The sequence below is a fragment of the Hippoglossus stenolepis genome, chromosome 12, assembly GCF_022539355.2.
Source record: "Hippoglossus stenolepis isolate QCI-W04-F060 chromosome 12, HSTE1.2, whole genome shotgun sequence".
Taxonomy (NCBI): domain Eukaryota; kingdom Metazoa; phylum Chordata; class Actinopteri; order Pleuronectiformes; family Pleuronectidae; genus Hippoglossus; species Hippoglossus stenolepis.
In genome coordinates this window covers 6,346,534-6,362,714 of record NC_061494.1, presented here as the reverse complement: position 1 = coordinate 6,362,714, position 16,181 = coordinate 6,346,534, and the positions used below count along the sequence as shown (strand labels likewise).

The following is a 16,181-nucleotide window of genomic DNA, read 5'->3' as shown; positions in this document are numbered from 1 at the left end:
TCAGCTGAATGCATTTTTTTTCTCGGTGCAGAAGGGCTGTATTGTTACCAGTATGGCCTCATTACTAGGGCAGAGGGGCTTGGTGTGGGGGAGGGCAGAGGCAGTGAGGGGGGGAGAAGCACCCCACCAAGACATTGTGCTTAACATCACTAAATAACTCAAACACCACATTGTCCTTCCCAGCCCTCAATTAGTCGTGTTCCTCGTACAAAGCACCGATTTCATACAGAGAGATTTAGTTTTAGAGAAAATCTGGCCCGGTGCAGCCAGGAAGCTCTCTGAAAATCGAATGAAGAACACAGCAGTCATGCCGAGTTGTTAGTCACAGAGCAACATTGGTTAACAAAGCTTCTCTTCAGTGTCTCTCGGTGTGTTTTTGATGCCTGCAAAAGGCTAGACCTCGTTTTTTTGTTGTTGTGGTGGAAGTGTAGCTCGCTCTACATGCTGGACAGTGTCCAGGCATAGAGCCTCTTTGCCCTGCCCTCAGGCCTCTTCGGCTCGTGGATCTCCGTGTGGAGGAACGCCTCTTTGGTGGCTGTGACAGGGAGAATTAAGCAAGAGATGCGGGTTCACTTGCCCTGCGTAGGGGCTTATCTTGGGCTAAGCTGAGGGACTAATAGCAAAGCCAGCCTCCGCTCCAGCCGGTCTGAGGGCACAGGGAGCCATCTGTCCACTCTGTGGATAACCAACAAAGGGGGCAAACATTGAACACGGACTACAAAGTAAAAGAACGTTCATTTTGGAGATAGAGGAAGTAAAGAAGAGGAGCAAGTATTCTGTATTTAAGGTCAGTGATTTATATCATTCTTGTTGCATTACTTGTCAGGCCTTTCTCCAAACCACACAGAGAAGCTCAGAGTTCAGTTTGTGTTGGTGACCATGTTGTAGTCTACAGTAATGTTGGGTTTCGCCAGACATGAAGTTGAAATGTACCTTTTAATTCGGGCTCTGCCTTTTAGTTTCTATATATTTAGAGTCTTTTTCTTAATACACTTCTCCTGACTCACATTAGGTTGAGTTAATTTGAGTTATTTCTGTGCTCTCTTTTGCAGTAAAAGTGCATTTTTGCTGAAATCTTAGATTGAGAGATGGTTTGAGCTGTAATTAATATCACATTAAACCAGACATGTGATGAATCTGCAGTACGGTAAACCTTGTGTTGAGGAAGGAAAGCCATGCTGTAAGGCCCCGTGCTTCTAATCTAATATGCAGAGGCTCACAAATGGTTATTAATAGAACATTCAGTTAGATATTGAATAAGCAGTTACTGTTGCCTTAGAAGAAAAAAAAAAAATCATGTCGATAAAGATAAATTATTTCTAAAATGCTCTGTCAAAATGTGGGCATTGAAAAAAACATGTCTATTTAAGTGTGTTTTTCCTCAATCACTATTGTTTATAATACTGTTCCTTGCAATAATCTTTTCATCACAATCTTCTGAATCCTTTGTGTTAGCCTCAAATTTGAGCACATTTTCAAATACGACTCCTCAAGTAATCCACTTAGACATTGTTCTTCAATTCCCTCCAGGATTAATGGCCTGTTTTTGATTGTCTCAGAAACACATTTCTGTGTGTCAGTGCTGTGGGTGCTGGCTTCCTTTAGATGATCCATTTTATCACGTACCCTCTGTGGGTGCTGTTGTGCACCAGTGTTTTGTTTGAAAGTCTTGAGTGGGTGCTGACGTGCTCGAGGTGACAGAAATGGGTCAAAAGGGTCTTAGCATTAACTAAACAAATCCCGGGCCATAGGATCAGACAGATATGTTGCTGTTTATTTGATGTATTCACTGCAACTTTATAATGATGCATGGAGCGTCCTGAGTCTTGTTAACAGGAAGACACCCCCTCCACTTATTCACGATATGGTTTGAATTAAGTGTTTTAGCTACACACTGGAATGTGTGAACAATATCTTAGTGAACTCGTCTCACAGAGAGACTTGTTTTACTATTATCACACTGATGCTGCTACATTTCTCTTGTGTTATCGCCAGAGTAAGCATGCTAGAGTCAAACTTACTCCTTTTTTTCTTTTTAGGAGTGGAATGGCGGCAGAGAGTTCTGTATTTATTGGTTTGTGTGAGTATCTCAGCTTGAGCGTGTGGGAGGGTCAAAGGTCATGTTCAACATTTTGGGAAATAGGCTTTGTTGCTTTTAGAGTTAGAAGAGAAGATTGTTTCTGCTGCTGTCTGTGTCTATTAAAACTGAAGTTGTAACACATTAGTTTTTGTAGGAGGATTATCTTTGGACACAGCAGGGATAGGTTTACACCCCATGCTTCCAGCCTTTGTGCAAAGCTAAGCTAACAGTTGTCTATAGCCTTATCTTTACAGTACAAACAAGGGAGAGGTTTCCGTCTTTTTTTTAAATCAATCTCTCGTCCAGGGAGCGGATGAGTGTATTTCCCCAATTTGTTGAACCATTGCTTTAAAATGTCGTAGGGTTAAAACCATGGATTGATTTAAACTTTGGATTAACTGCCTCACACACACTCACCAATAGCGTGCCGCCATGTTACCTCCTCCCTTGTCTCTTCGAGTAAATCTACAGATTTTAGGTCTAGATTTTAAGTTTGACATGTGACCGGCTAATCAGTGGGCCTTAAATCAAAACAGCAATTGTAACAGTGCATTTTTTATTTAGATTATTTAAGTATTTATATCTAGTATTTTAGTTTAGTTATTATTATTTTATTTATTTATTTTATTACAGACAAATTTTAGTCTGAGTCGGTTGTCTGGACATAGTGCCTCAAATACTGCACTTTGTCAATCCTGGCATGAGTAAATGTAATAAAGACATTCTCAAAACGATGATAATCTAATAAACAACATGACCTTTTCCTTTTATAGATATAGGATATGTCTGTCTGTCTGTTGTGATGCCATAAAGTACCTACGCTGTGTCAAGGCATTCTGTATTTGTTCTGCAAATACAACAAATTGGATACGCGGCCACGACAGAGCCAACATTGTGTGGTGTCAGTGAGATATTAAGAGACAGTCACACACACTCGATCCTCAGGCTCGCACTGCACAAGAGGCTTCCTTTGTATCTAATCTAATCACAGGGAGTCACACAACTTGTATTTAGCCGGAACGAAAGACACCGTCCCATGTGAAGATTGCACCTAGTGATAGGCTTATCTTCTCCCCCCGCTCACAACTCGATCAGAAGACGAACAACAATGATCCACAACTCTTCAGAGAGCATCAGTCCCCTGATAAATTCTATTAAAAAGGAGGGAATTTGGCTCCTTTTAAAAGCGTAAAAGCCGCTGAGCAACTTCAGAGCAGTTTCCAGTTACTTTAGATTCTGCATAGTTTTTTTTAAATCACTGCTTCAGACTGATTTAACAACGATGACGCAACCTTCACCAAGTTCATGAAAGATCTTACACAGAATGTGGGAGCTCTTTCCCAGAGAAATCTGGTTGAGCCCAGGATATGTTACATTTCACGTTTCCTGCAGCCGCTTGATCGTAATACACAGAAGAAGAAGAGGGCAGTTAGGAGGAGCAGTGATGATAACCACACAAACTCAACAGACACAGGGGAGGCTGAGGGTTTATTGAAAAAATATATTTGAAATCAATCAAAATAAAGTACCATATCCACCCATCATCTATACCACTTATCCTTTGAAGGTCGTGGGAGGATGGGGGGCTGGAGACAATAACAGCTGACATTGGGCGATAGGTGTGGTACACCAGGTCGCCAGCGTATCATGATATACAGAGACTACAGACTGTATATAAAGATGGATAACATGACGGATCCCAAAAAGTAAAGCCAAAGCATTTCGATCCCCACCTGGTGGCTGGCTGCAGTATAGTTAATAATTCCCACCTCCTCCATGTTAGTAGATTATCGACCAAACTGAAAAGTCAAAGCACACGTACAGTTCATCCAAAGAAGATTCTTGCAATTTTAGGTAGCTCTTATCACACTAATGAATGTCACATGTGTTCACATTTCCAATAAGCTTTGTTTTAATTAGTTATTTGAATCCCAACTGAACGGGTACTGTAGCACAAGTTTCATCAAAATTCACTTGGATTTTATAGAATGCCTCTTTAACTTTAATGTCTTGGACCACCTGAAACACTGGAGCACAGGTGACACACAAGAACTGTCTCAGACAATTTCTTTCTTCCTGCAGAGTGTTGACTTTAAAGCTCGCAAAACACAGAGGATGTCTGACAAGGAAGAGATGGCTTCAGATGGGAGTCTGAATGTTACATTGACGCTGAGGCTGTTGATGCATGGAAAGGTAATGGGCAGACGTGGGAATAGTAACAGTAATTTAGTGTGTTTTTGTAGTAAAAGCCTAATGGTGGGGTAATAGCCTGTCATTGCCGTTAAAAGGATTACATCCGTTTAAATGTGAGAAGCTGTTCAGAGAAAATCCTGTGTGTGTTGCCACTTGTTTCACTCGTTGTTATCTTTTCATCCACAGGAAGTTGGCAGCATAATTGGCAAGGTAGATTTATTTTACAATCTATCCATATCCATTGATTCATACTGCTTTCCTTCTTGCTTGCTTGTCTTGTTTCCTTCGCCTTATAAAACTAATCAAGCCTCCTCTTTTTTAATTTCTGACAGAAAGGAGAAACCGTAAAGAAGATGAGAGAGGAGGTGAGACGTCTCTCTCAGATCCATACTGTGGAAACATATATGATTTAATGGGTCCCTAAGATTAATTAGAACTAATTGATTATAATTGTGGATGTGTATTTCCAGAGTGGTGCTCGTATCAACATATCAGAGGGCTCTTCTCCTGAGAGGATTGTCACCATCACAGGACCCACAGAGGGCATCTTTAAAGCTTTCTCCATGATCGCACTGAAGTTTGAAGAGGTGCTGCAGAACTAATACACAACAAACTCCACTGCAACTTTCTGCATGTCATGATATAACATCATATTGAGGTTCTTTGAAGACTTGGTGTGAAGTCTGAAACGCAGTGAATGCACCTTTTCCTCAATCTTGTAAAATGAAAAAAAAAGACTGACATTCTTACAGTCTATGCTCTGAAAAAAACTTCAACAATATATTTTTGTAATTCTCCCTCAGGACATTACTGCAGCAATGACAAACAGCAACGTGACAAGCAAGCCACCTGTGACACTTCGCCTGGTTTTCCCAGGGAGCCAGTGTGGCTCACTGATTGGCAAAGGAGGCTCAAAGATTAAAGAGATCAGAGAGGTAGGAGTCCTTTTCGTTTCTTACTCTCCATCAGGAAGTTGTTTGTCTGCACCCAAGTGGTGACAGAAACCCCCCCCCCCCCAGGGCTCCGACACCTCAAGTATCAAACACTCCAGTCAAACTTTTCTTGCATCTTTCTGCCTCAAAATGTGTGCAAGTTTTTTTGCTTGCTGCTCATGAAAATCCAACTGATTATGCCTGTAAAGATCAGCGGAGGCTGAATACTCATTCTGAATGGACAATATTTGTGTATGCCTCCTACAAATATTGGAGCACCCATGCGCTACTTGGCTTGCAGCTGCTCCCTGCATGTCAAAATGGATTCGGGGGTAATTTGCAGGGTGCTTGAAACAGAATTTCAATTTGGGTGATGCCTGTGCTCTTTTCAGCAGTAAATAGACTTTGCTTCTTCTGTTGTGTGGCGATGTTAAAGACCACAGGCGCCCAGGTTCAGGTGGCTGGAGACATGCTGCCGGACTCCACAGAGAGGGCTGTCACAATCTCGGGCACTCCACAGGCCATCACTCAGTGTGTAAGACACATCTGTTCTGTCATGCTGGAGGTAAGCACTGTCAGGCAGCAGATGATCTTCACATTCTGCATCTCTGTTTAGGTGTCAAGTGTGTCTCATTTGTTTAGGCTGCGGTAAGAGATACTCAGTAGCACATCTAGGACATTTTCAGTCAGAACGATGTGTTGCTTTTATCTAACCCTATCAACTCTTCATACAAACTTCATGCAACGCTTTTACAAGCACTGCCTCTTATTTATATTAAATAATCAGCTGAAATATTTTTCATTTTCTGAATAATTATTTTCTATTCTATTCTATATATATAACTATATTTTCTCTACTCTGTCACGTTCTATTGTTGTATTCTCAGTGTTTCTTCCTTGTAAAGCAATTCATAGCATTGTTAAGAAAAGTGCTTTATATAAATAAATTATCATTATTATTTATTGATTCAAATAAAACTGTTATGTATTACTTAAAGGTTCAGTGTGTAGGATTTAGTGACATCTAGTGGTGAAGTTGCATGTTGCCGCTGAATACCCCTCCCCTCTCCCTCTCCCTCCCCTTCCAAACATGAAAGAGAACAATAAAAAAACATCCAGCTTTATAGCATTATTAGTTTGTCAAATCATTTGGTTCCATTTTCTATATATTTTCCTCTCTAACACAAACATGTTGATGTATTATTTTAGAAAAAAAATCTGATTTATGATTTATGATGTTGAGTTAGTATGGCTTGGAAGAGTTGGATAGTTGACCTCTTCTCAATCTCCCAGTTAGCATGGAGATACTTGTTAGACATGTCATAATGCCATTTTTCAGCATAGTGTTATCACTTTTTCTAGTGATTTATGTAAGCCTAAAAATATAGGTAAAATGGGTTCCTTCATGCATTGTTAATCTTAGAAAAAGATTTTAGATTTATGATCAGACTTGACTTGACAACTTTGAATCGTCAGGATAAAAGGTCTATTTAAAGTTGTATCATAGGTCTCTTTAGCCCAAGGTCTCATGTCACGTCCAAGCAATGACTGGGGTATGAAAAGATTCATCGAGTGAGATAAAAAGGGATATAAAATGCCTCAGTGCCATTCTTTTCTCAGCTGTAGCAGTGAATAATTTTCTCTCTCCTTTTCTGTTGGCATGACTGCGTCTCTAGTCTCCACCGAAAGGAGCGACTATTCCCTACCGTCCAAAGGCCATACCTGCAGGTGCTCATGCAGTATTAGCACCGCAGCACCATGCACAAGTAAGTACCCATTTGCAGGCTATGTAGGTGTGATATTAGCCTCTTTGTGAAAAAACATTGGCAAATAGGCCCCTTATTATGTGTGATCTCAGAGCCACACTGATCAAGTATGTTTTTACCAAGCGAAGGTCACATCTGTGTAATTATTCAACTATAAGCCCTTCATATTGTAATGCTGTAAGCAGAAAGATGCAGTAATGATCTTATTTAAAAAGTATTTGGCAGAGCTGAAGCACATCCATTTACATTAATAATTCCCCTGCCGTGGGAAATCTGAACAATGTCGTGACTAAAGCACGTTTTCTAAGAGCTGGCCAGCCACTGTCCTGAATTTGGCACAGTCTCTTCTGACCTATCAAACATCTGTTTATGTTATTGGATTTCTGGCCATGGTCAAAAGAGGGTGGGGGGGAGAGACAGCAGATCACATTTAGATGAAATTCCATCAAATCTATACACATTAGAGCTATGGAAAAGAGGTCAGGGATGGATTTTCAGAAACCACTGCACTGAGCATGCTTTTCATCCTCTATGACAAATTCCCATTTGGAGTGACATGTTGAAACGCGTCTGTACCTCTCAGTCACATAACCGTGTTTTTACGTGGTTGATAACATTCTTTTTATTCCTTCCAGGCCTTTGCAATTCCAGGGCAGTATGCTTTTGCACATCAAGATGTAAGTATGCTTGTTCGAGTGACTGACATGTGCCGTAATGACCTACTCCTGCCCACTCCTTCCAAGCCACCACTACGCCCTCTGTGTGCCCTACTCTGCGAAGATGAAACTTCAGTAACCCTGATCTCTTGACATTACTAACTCTAACACACGGTAGCAGCATGCACTGATTGAAATTAAATGGAAGATCTCAAAGAATTCATGATCAGTTTTAGCTTTGTAGCCAGAGATGTGACTGCATTTTCAGATGACTGCCTAGATAAGCCAGCATGCTCTCTGAAGGAAAATTAAACTCTTCGTACTGACACCGTCTGTGATGTTTGTGAACTTCAGATTGGCTCTGTATTGTAGTTGTCAGCTCCTCTGAAATAATCCAGTTTGATTGGTTAGCTCTAACTTCCTTCCTACCCTGCAGTTGACCAAGCTTCACCAGTTGGCTATGCAGCATATCCCCCTCCCTTCCCTTGGGCAGAGCAACCCTACCTTCCCTGGTACGTACCCACGGCTCCCCAGGGAAGTCCATCTATCCCTCTGTCTTCACTCCTCTACGAATCACACCATTAAAACAACCCTGTCACCTCAGAGAGGATCAAGGATGTCTCCATTCCTTCAGTGTTTACAGACTTTCTCACAGGTTGTTTTTTTGTAGAAAGCGACTTTAGAGAGATGTATATATGTAAAAAAAAAAAAAGCATTGGTAATTTGCATCTATTTGTACCAGAGGATAGAATAAAAGATGGAAGAATAGTAAACAGAATTGTAAAGTTTTAAGGTAACGCAAAAAAGTAGTTTGTTGTCAACAATCTTTAAAGTCAGTCCCTGAAATATGTAGAATCCAAAAGGGTATGTGACAGACTCAAGCAGACAAAACAATATAAAGGTTAGAATACAAAAGAAAAAAGAGAGTCCTCTGAGAGTGAAATGTGAAAAATGGTAGGAAATATTTACAGTAGAGTAAATATTTAATCATTTCTCACTATCTCTCATATCCTCCCAAAGTTTCAGCTCCATTCGCCCAGTCTCCCTGTCTGAAAAAAAAATGAAATCCTAATCTCTTGACCCATCCTTCACCTCTGCAACATTTCTGCCCTAAATCTAACATTGTCTTGGCCAAACCATCCCTGACCTGAACCACCCCATGTACTCATATATTTTGCCACAACTAACTGCGAACAAAACAGTATGACTACATTGGCAGCACTGGTTTGATGAAAACCTATAACACATGCTCACTTTTATTGTTAAACTAGCTTATTTTATTGTAGTCGTGTGAAATGTGTTTATAGAATGTGTGTTGAATATGTACGTGTCTAACTAGAAAAAACATTGTGCCATATGCCATTGGAATGTTCCTAATTTAGCAGTGCAACAGTGATACACTAGATAAAGTAGGCCAACTTGTCATGCCATGAAAGTGGAAGCCATTAGTGCCATGCTGTTGTTAGCATTCCTTGTCCTACTTTGCAGGTTTGGATGCATCTGCCCACACAAGTTCACAAGAGCTGGCAATACCTAATGATGTAAGTGCCACCTTGTTTGTTCTCCTGCAGCACTAAAACTCACACTGGTAATCCTCATGCTACTGTCATCAACACTTCCCAGGAGGACGGCTAATGAGCAATGTCTGGACACTAGTGTTTCACCTCCTGTAAAAGGAGCACAAAGCATTTCATCACTTGTCTCTTTCTGGCTCACATAAATCCATTGCACACATTGTTGTTGTGCTAATATTATCAGTTATCTTGAATATATATATATATATATATATATATCAGTGTTTCTAAGGATTTATAGTAACACATATCTTAGATAAATGTGCTTTATATTTCTGTAGAATTAAAGTAAATAAAGTTGTAAATAGAGATAGACTCTTCTCCACTTCCTCCCATTATCCTGAAATAAGGCTAAAATATCGACCAATCATGAATCAGTCTCAGCTGTCAATCATTGACATAGAGGAGCTGGGAGTAATGACCTATACTGCAGCCAGCCACCAGGTCATGACCAAAATGCTTTGTTGTCCATATTTATACACAGTCTATGATACAGATATGAGTGATATAAATCTTTTAATTAAGTTGTCAGCAGGAAAGCAAGTAGGCCTCCATATAATATCACCCAGAATATCTGAGTGTTTCTTCATATTAATAGAGTTGCATGGCTAGGGATCCAGTGATGACATTCTGAATATCATTACATTCCTTTTAATCTTACAATTATAGAAAGGTGTTTTAGTAATATTACTATAAGATGTTTGTGCTTTCACAATAACTAAGCTAGAAATGTGTTTTTCCTCTGTAGAAATCTATCTGGATCTGTTTTTGTGGTCTGTTTCAGTGGTTACTTCCAAATGCTGCCTTGAAATCCAATTCCTGCAAAAAACGGAAACATGAGCTGTTTTGTTATTCACATTTCTCCCCTTCTAGTTTATTGGCTGCATAATTGGAAGACAAGGCAGCAAGATCAATGAGATTCGCCAGGTCTCTGGAGCTCACATCAAAATTGCCAGCGCCACTGATGGCTCAGCCATGCGCCAAGTCACGATCACCGGCTCGCTGGCCAGCATCAGCGTGGCCCAGTACCTCATCAACGCCAGGTAAGACATTACGCAGGTTGGCCACGTCCAGCAGGGCTTCACATCACAGTCCGATGATAAGACAGCCAAACACAATGCTATTGTATTAGGGCAGAGTTATTGTGCTCAGGGTGAGGCTGGATTTGTTCCAGCTCACTGCTCCGTTCTCTTCACTGCATTAAATTCCTTATTGTCTCTGCTTTTTAACACTTTCCTTCTGTGATTCTTATGTTTTTTCCTCTCTCTCACCTCCCCTCTCCTTTGTCTCCATCCATCCTCCCCCTGTTCATTTTTCACTCCCTTCTCTAAACCACTCGCCGTCTCACCCCTCCCTCCCCCGCCCCTTCTCCCAATGTCACAACCTGCAGCTTAGAGATGGCTAAATACACCATGCAGGCCGCTTCCGCAGCGACTTCAGTTGACCTCAACATGAGCTTTGCTCAGTCCGCTCCTACTGCCTCCGCTGCTGCTACCTCTATGGCCGTCCTGGCGGCCACAACCCAAGCCCCAACCACCATTAACGTCCAATCTCCTTCCACCTTATCAGCCTTCCAAAACCCACACTACGCCGTACCCGTTTCCAGCCTTCTCGGCATGAAAACTCTGCCTGTCCTGGCTATGCACCCAGCAGCTGCTTCTAGCCTAGCACAGAGTTTATCCCCATTCACCGCAAAAATGCAGACCTCCGGTATCAAAAAATCTGACCGCCAGAAGTTTGCTCCCTATTGATGTCTGCTTTTTAAGTCCAGTCAGTGTTAGCAGGCTGGAAAGACATTATCAATATACAGTACAGTCAAATTATTTAACATTAAGGGTAAAGGCTTGAAAATAGCCAGTGAGTGTAAGCTTTGCGAGCGTAATACTTGTTTTCAATAAATCAGGAGAATGTTGAAAGCATACTGGGAGGATGGTAGCATTAAAAAAAACCATGTCCTCAGTAATTAAAACAGGGAGTGGAGGTGAATATGAACTTAGTATTATCTTTTGGACATGCATGACAATTACTTTGGGTAACTCAGGCTTGTATTAGTTTCCTAAAAGAAGATATTTTTCAAATGGAGTCATGTTACAGAGCTTTATATGAAGTCTTACACCATGTGTGTTTTCCATGATGCAAAGATTGACTTAGTTTTTTATCTGTGTAACTAGTTTACAAGCAGTTTTTCTTAGAGAATCAATAATAATATGATAAAACGTGGTGCTTTGTTGGCAGCAGGCTGTTAAAATGTTTGTCTTGTACGATAGAAATCAGTGTGTTAAGTATCTTTTTCACAAGGATTGCTCCACTCTTCTGTCATATTTCCCCCTTTTCCTTCACTGTAGGCTCTCATCAATGCTAACAGGCTTGGGTGTTCTGTAGTAACGCTGCACTGTTGCAGTTCTGATGGGATTATCCTAAAAGCCACATTGGATTCTAGTGGATTTCACTCTACACAGTAATCCTGTAGAGCGGGACTGGCCTAACTAACTCATTTAAATTGTTTCTGTACGCCAGAGTATTTCCTGTTTATTCTCCAACCTAAATGAGTGGAATGCTTCAACTTTCAGCGTCTAGAGTGAATACTGAGCAGTTATTGTAATAAATGTTTTATGCATGTGTTTCTGGTGCGGGTCTATCCCCCAAACAATGCACATTTGTTTTATTTGCTGATGAAATGACTGAAATAAATGGGACTTTCGACAATGCAGATTTGGTTGTTTTGTTCTAATTTTGTTGAAGCAGTAAATCTTATATCTTATATCTTATCTCTATGCCCCTAAATACAAACATCAACATTTTCAGAAATATCAGTTTAGTTCAGTTTAGTTTATACAAAATAAATACAAAATACATAAATTAAATGTTAAAAATATGTCTGTGGTGTGGTAGAAACCTGCAATGAGTTATATGAAAACCACACCCAAATTTAACTACAAAAGAATAAATACAAAACATACAAATTCTTCAATACAGGTTATATATTAGTATGAAAGAGAAGATTGGACATATATAAGTTTGGGAAGTATATATGCTATAAATACAACTGATTAACAGAATTCAAAAGAGATCATTTTCATTGCTAACAGCAGGTCAAAATCGTATCTAAAACAATAAGATACATTTTACCATTTTAAATTTTACTTTGAAAACAAATGCACATATTTGTAACATGTTAATATCAAAAATAGAGAAGTGCACTTGGTAAAACAGCTTTGGATAAAGTTTTTGCAGGGAAGCAATATTTTGTACAGATATGTTTGAAAACTACTTGCCCATATAATATTGCAATATAATAAATATTGAAAAAAATAAGCTATAATATAACGATAAAAACACCTGCTGTGTACAAAACCTTCTTTAGTAACAGTTTTTGTTGACAAAACCCCCCTGTTCCGTCTAAAAGAGTTTATTATCAGTCACACGGCTAAAAACATGTTGATGCAACATTAATTCCCTTTTTATTATGATCTCTAACATATTTCTTATTTCCTGCAAGTAAAATGATATTAGACCTTTTCACACTTAAACTGAGGAGATCTAAATTAATGGCATTAATAAGGGTTGTTAGAATTGTTTACTTTAAATGCTTTAAAAATTATAGAAATGAAGACTCCATCGGGACCATATCTGATTTTATATTGTGTTTACAATATCCTGACTCAGAGGAACATCCATGAGGGGGATATTTTTCTCTAACTTTATGTCTGATCTGTATAAACCCCAAACACTAGACACAGCATAAAGTGAGAGCATATACATATTTTTCATTTTGATAGTTTTTCTCCACAGAGAAAACCTGCTTCTGCAGCCTGCACATGTGGAACATTAAACAGCACTGATATTGAAATATAAGAAGCAATACAGAGCAGTAACAGCAGCCATTAGCAGTTTGCAGCACACAGATGCACAGAAGTTTTGGCTGGTATATAAAGACAACCCTGCACAAACGAGCACGTTGTCTGATGGATGCAGCTTGTTGAAGCAGAGGATGCATAGTTCCTGCACAGACAAACTTTTTCCACCTTAACCCTGCTGAAAAAACAGCAACAAACATGGACTAACCTCACAGTAAATATTCAACAAATATTACAAATATTCATGCTGCGGCAACATTCTCAGGAGTCCTGAAAAAGAACAACTAAACCTCCGGTTGTCCACTCAAGCATACTGCTAATGGGCAGGTACAGTCTAGACGCTCTATGTTTCCCTGTGCTCCAGCTCTGCCCCAGCCCCACTGCAAATCTGTCTTCACCCCCTTCCCCCTGCAGGAGGTGGGCACTTCTGCTCCTAATCCGTGGAGTGCCGGGGTTGTGAGCCATGTGGGCCGTTTCCACGGCAGGGCTCGAAATGCTGAAGTGGAGATAATCAATAGTTAATGGGGCAGAAATGTAATGACAGTGAAGGATGACATTTCAACCTCAGGGAAGGTGTAGCAGCAGAGAACAGTGCTGCGTGTACGCCGATGTGTGCCCAGGGCAGTTATGAGTTCACAGCCAGCTTCTAATGCTAAATTAATGACTTCCCTTTTCAACCTGACACAGGCAGGAGGGAGCGGCTCGTGTTTGGAGCACGCTGCCATCGTGCAGTTTTGAAAAGCAATTCATGGTCAAATAAGTAGATAAATAAACATTTTTAGTGTTATAACCGCTGAGGGTTTGTGGGAAATTGGATGGTATAGGGCTGTTCTTAATCGCTACTAAAAACTCATTTATAGTCTAAAAATATTCTTCAGCCTCTTAATTAATGTTTTACTTTTCCTATGGTATTCTTCCAGTAGTTTTATATTGGCCACTGTTGTTATCGTAAAGTTTAATACTAAGAGTAACTTAAAAATAATAAAGTTTTACTAATACTTCAAATAATCTGTATAACTATGATCATCTCAAAGATATAGTGAATAGTTGTGGAGACATAATTCTGGTTGTCTTCTTTCATTTAGCCTCTATTATGTTTCTTTGGAAGCAGTAAAGTCCTTGAATAGTCATGCTGCATGATGTCTGTGTGTATCCAGGCCAGGAAACTTAAGCACGCTGAGGTTAGGTCATTAGCATTGCTTTCTGTATTTAAAGAATGGACCAAGGTTCATGTTTTTGTTACATAGTTTGAGCTGGTCAGTTTTGGTTTCAACTTCTAATTGAGGGACGACTTTTGAATGACATACATACCAGCTGTCGTCACCTATACTTGACATTGATTGGTTTGTAGATGTCTGTCTGATGCCAGTGTGTTGTGTAAACGGCTATTGTATATGCACATTTTTTTTTTAATAAAGTGCATTTAAAAGTCTTTCCGTTTGAATGGAGAAAATGAGCGAACCGGTTCACTTTATTAATTTCGTGGCCACTGTAACATCATTATGGTTTTACTATCAGCACAATTCAAGTTCGTAAATTGTAAAATTCATTCATCTGCAAAAACACATGTTAATTTGGCAACTAAATGAATGTGAGCCGGTTCATTAGTTTTCTCCATTCAAACGTAAAAAGTACTTTTTTCAAACATAAAACAGTCTGAGGTGAAGGCTACAAATAATCATAATGCTTCTTTTTCTTCTTCTATTGTTTAATGCTTTCTCAACTTCCTGCAATTGGTCTGAAAGTCAGAACTATTCAAAATAGTGTTTTCACACTTTAAACGATCCGATCCATTGCTCAGTTTGTTTTGGACCCAGATCACCTCTTATGGTCCGTTGGTCATGACCCTGGTGTGAGGCACGTTTCACACCTGTTATTTTAGTTCTTTTTAACTAATCCTTTTTGCTATATTTTTTATTTAGAGTTAACTGAAAAGTTAGAAGGTCTGGACCAAACTAGGCAGGTGTGAAAACGCCCTTGGTTTTAAAAGTCCTTGAAAGAAAACTGAAGTCATTTCATCATGGCCCCAACCTCAGCTGTATCACTGGGGAAAACATGAGCCCAGCGTTTCTAAAATCTTAGCTCTGGCCCTGCAGAATAACAAATGATGTACCTATATTATTCAGGCATTAACACTGACAGTTATCTACATGTCTAATTCCCTGCTCATATAATGTGCTGTGGTCTTTTCTCATTCAGCAACAAATTAACCAGGGACCAAACTGTGACACAGAAACCACTCTCTAATTCCAGATAATGAAGTAAAGTTAATCACAGGTGTGTGTGTGTGTGTGTGTGTGTGTGTGTGTGTGTGTGTGTGTGTGTGTGTGTGTGTACTCATTTTTGTTACCTTTGTAGGACCTTTTCCAGCATTTAAGACTGACCAGTACACCTTAAGGGGACCAAAGCTTGCTCATAATGAGGCAAAATATCATTTCTGAGGTCCTGGTTAAGGTTAGTGATGAGATGTGAATAGTGGTCAGGTTAAGGTTAGTGTTAGGCATGAATTGGTCATAGTTAAGGCTATAGGGATAAGGAATTTGGTGCTGCTGTACACAATGAATGAAAGTTAATGCATAGTAAGGACAGCTGGTGTGTGTGTGTATGTGAATATACTTTATATACATATTATATTTTCTATGTATACTTTCTATATATACTATGTCTTGTGAGGACCATTTTGTGCCTAGACGTTAGGGTCCTTGGTCCTCAATTTTACAAAGCGCTGTTTGCGGGCTAAGCTTTTTAGTTGGGTAGGGTTTGGGTTTTTATCGATACCGGGACTATATGGACAGTTTTAAAACGGTTGCTGTGCCTAAACGGTGGCAGAAGCGACACTCTTCTTCCAATTTTGGTCCACGATAATAACCTTTTTTTTTTTTTGTGGCTAAGACAGTGATGTTCATGTTGCCTGTGAGTAAAAGTAAGTACTTCAGTAAAGCTCATGCACAGAAATGAAGCACCAAAATCGATGCTGTATGTGATTCGGTCTGGTAAGTAGCGGCTGGGTAGGAGTTTGGTGCCCAACCCCAGTTAAGACTTGCTTTTAGAGTTGGCTGGTCCTCACAAATTCCATGGGTTGTTTGAGGGTTAAGACTTGGGGTTTAGGTTGAGGATTAGGTT

The 16,181-nt window shown here is 39.8% G+C and overlaps 1 protein-coding gene across 2 annotated transcripts; it reads left to right on the top strand.

The window, feature by feature from the left end:
* Window positions 1-250: 250 nt before the first annotated feature.
* zgc:110045 (uncharacterized protein LOC664755 homolog) lies at window positions 251-11,911 on the top strand. 2 transcript variants are annotated; one of them, XM_035173619.2, is made up of 14 exons: window positions 251-787; window positions 2,040-2,080; window positions 4,163-4,273; window positions 4,460-4,483; window positions 4,606-4,638; window positions 4,744-4,860; window positions 5,077-5,208; window positions 5,642-5,770; window positions 6,882-6,971; window positions 7,607-7,648; window positions 8,064-8,139; window positions 9,116-9,168; window positions 10,075-10,244; window positions 10,592-11,911. In XM_035173619.2, the coding sequence occupies exons 3-14, from the start codon at window positions 4,196-4,198 to the stop codon at window positions 10,950-10,952; spliced, it is 1,305 nt and encodes a 434-aa protein (XP_035029510.1). In that variant the 5' UTR covers window positions 251-787; window positions 2,040-2,080; window positions 4,163-4,195; the 3' UTR covers window positions 10,953-11,911. The 2 variants fall into 2 exon arrangements, with proteins under 2 accessions (XP_035029510.1, XP_035029511.1); XM_035173620.2 differs by lacking the exon at window positions 2,040-2,080.
* The last annotated feature ends 4,270 nt before the right edge of the window (window positions 11,912-16,181 follow it).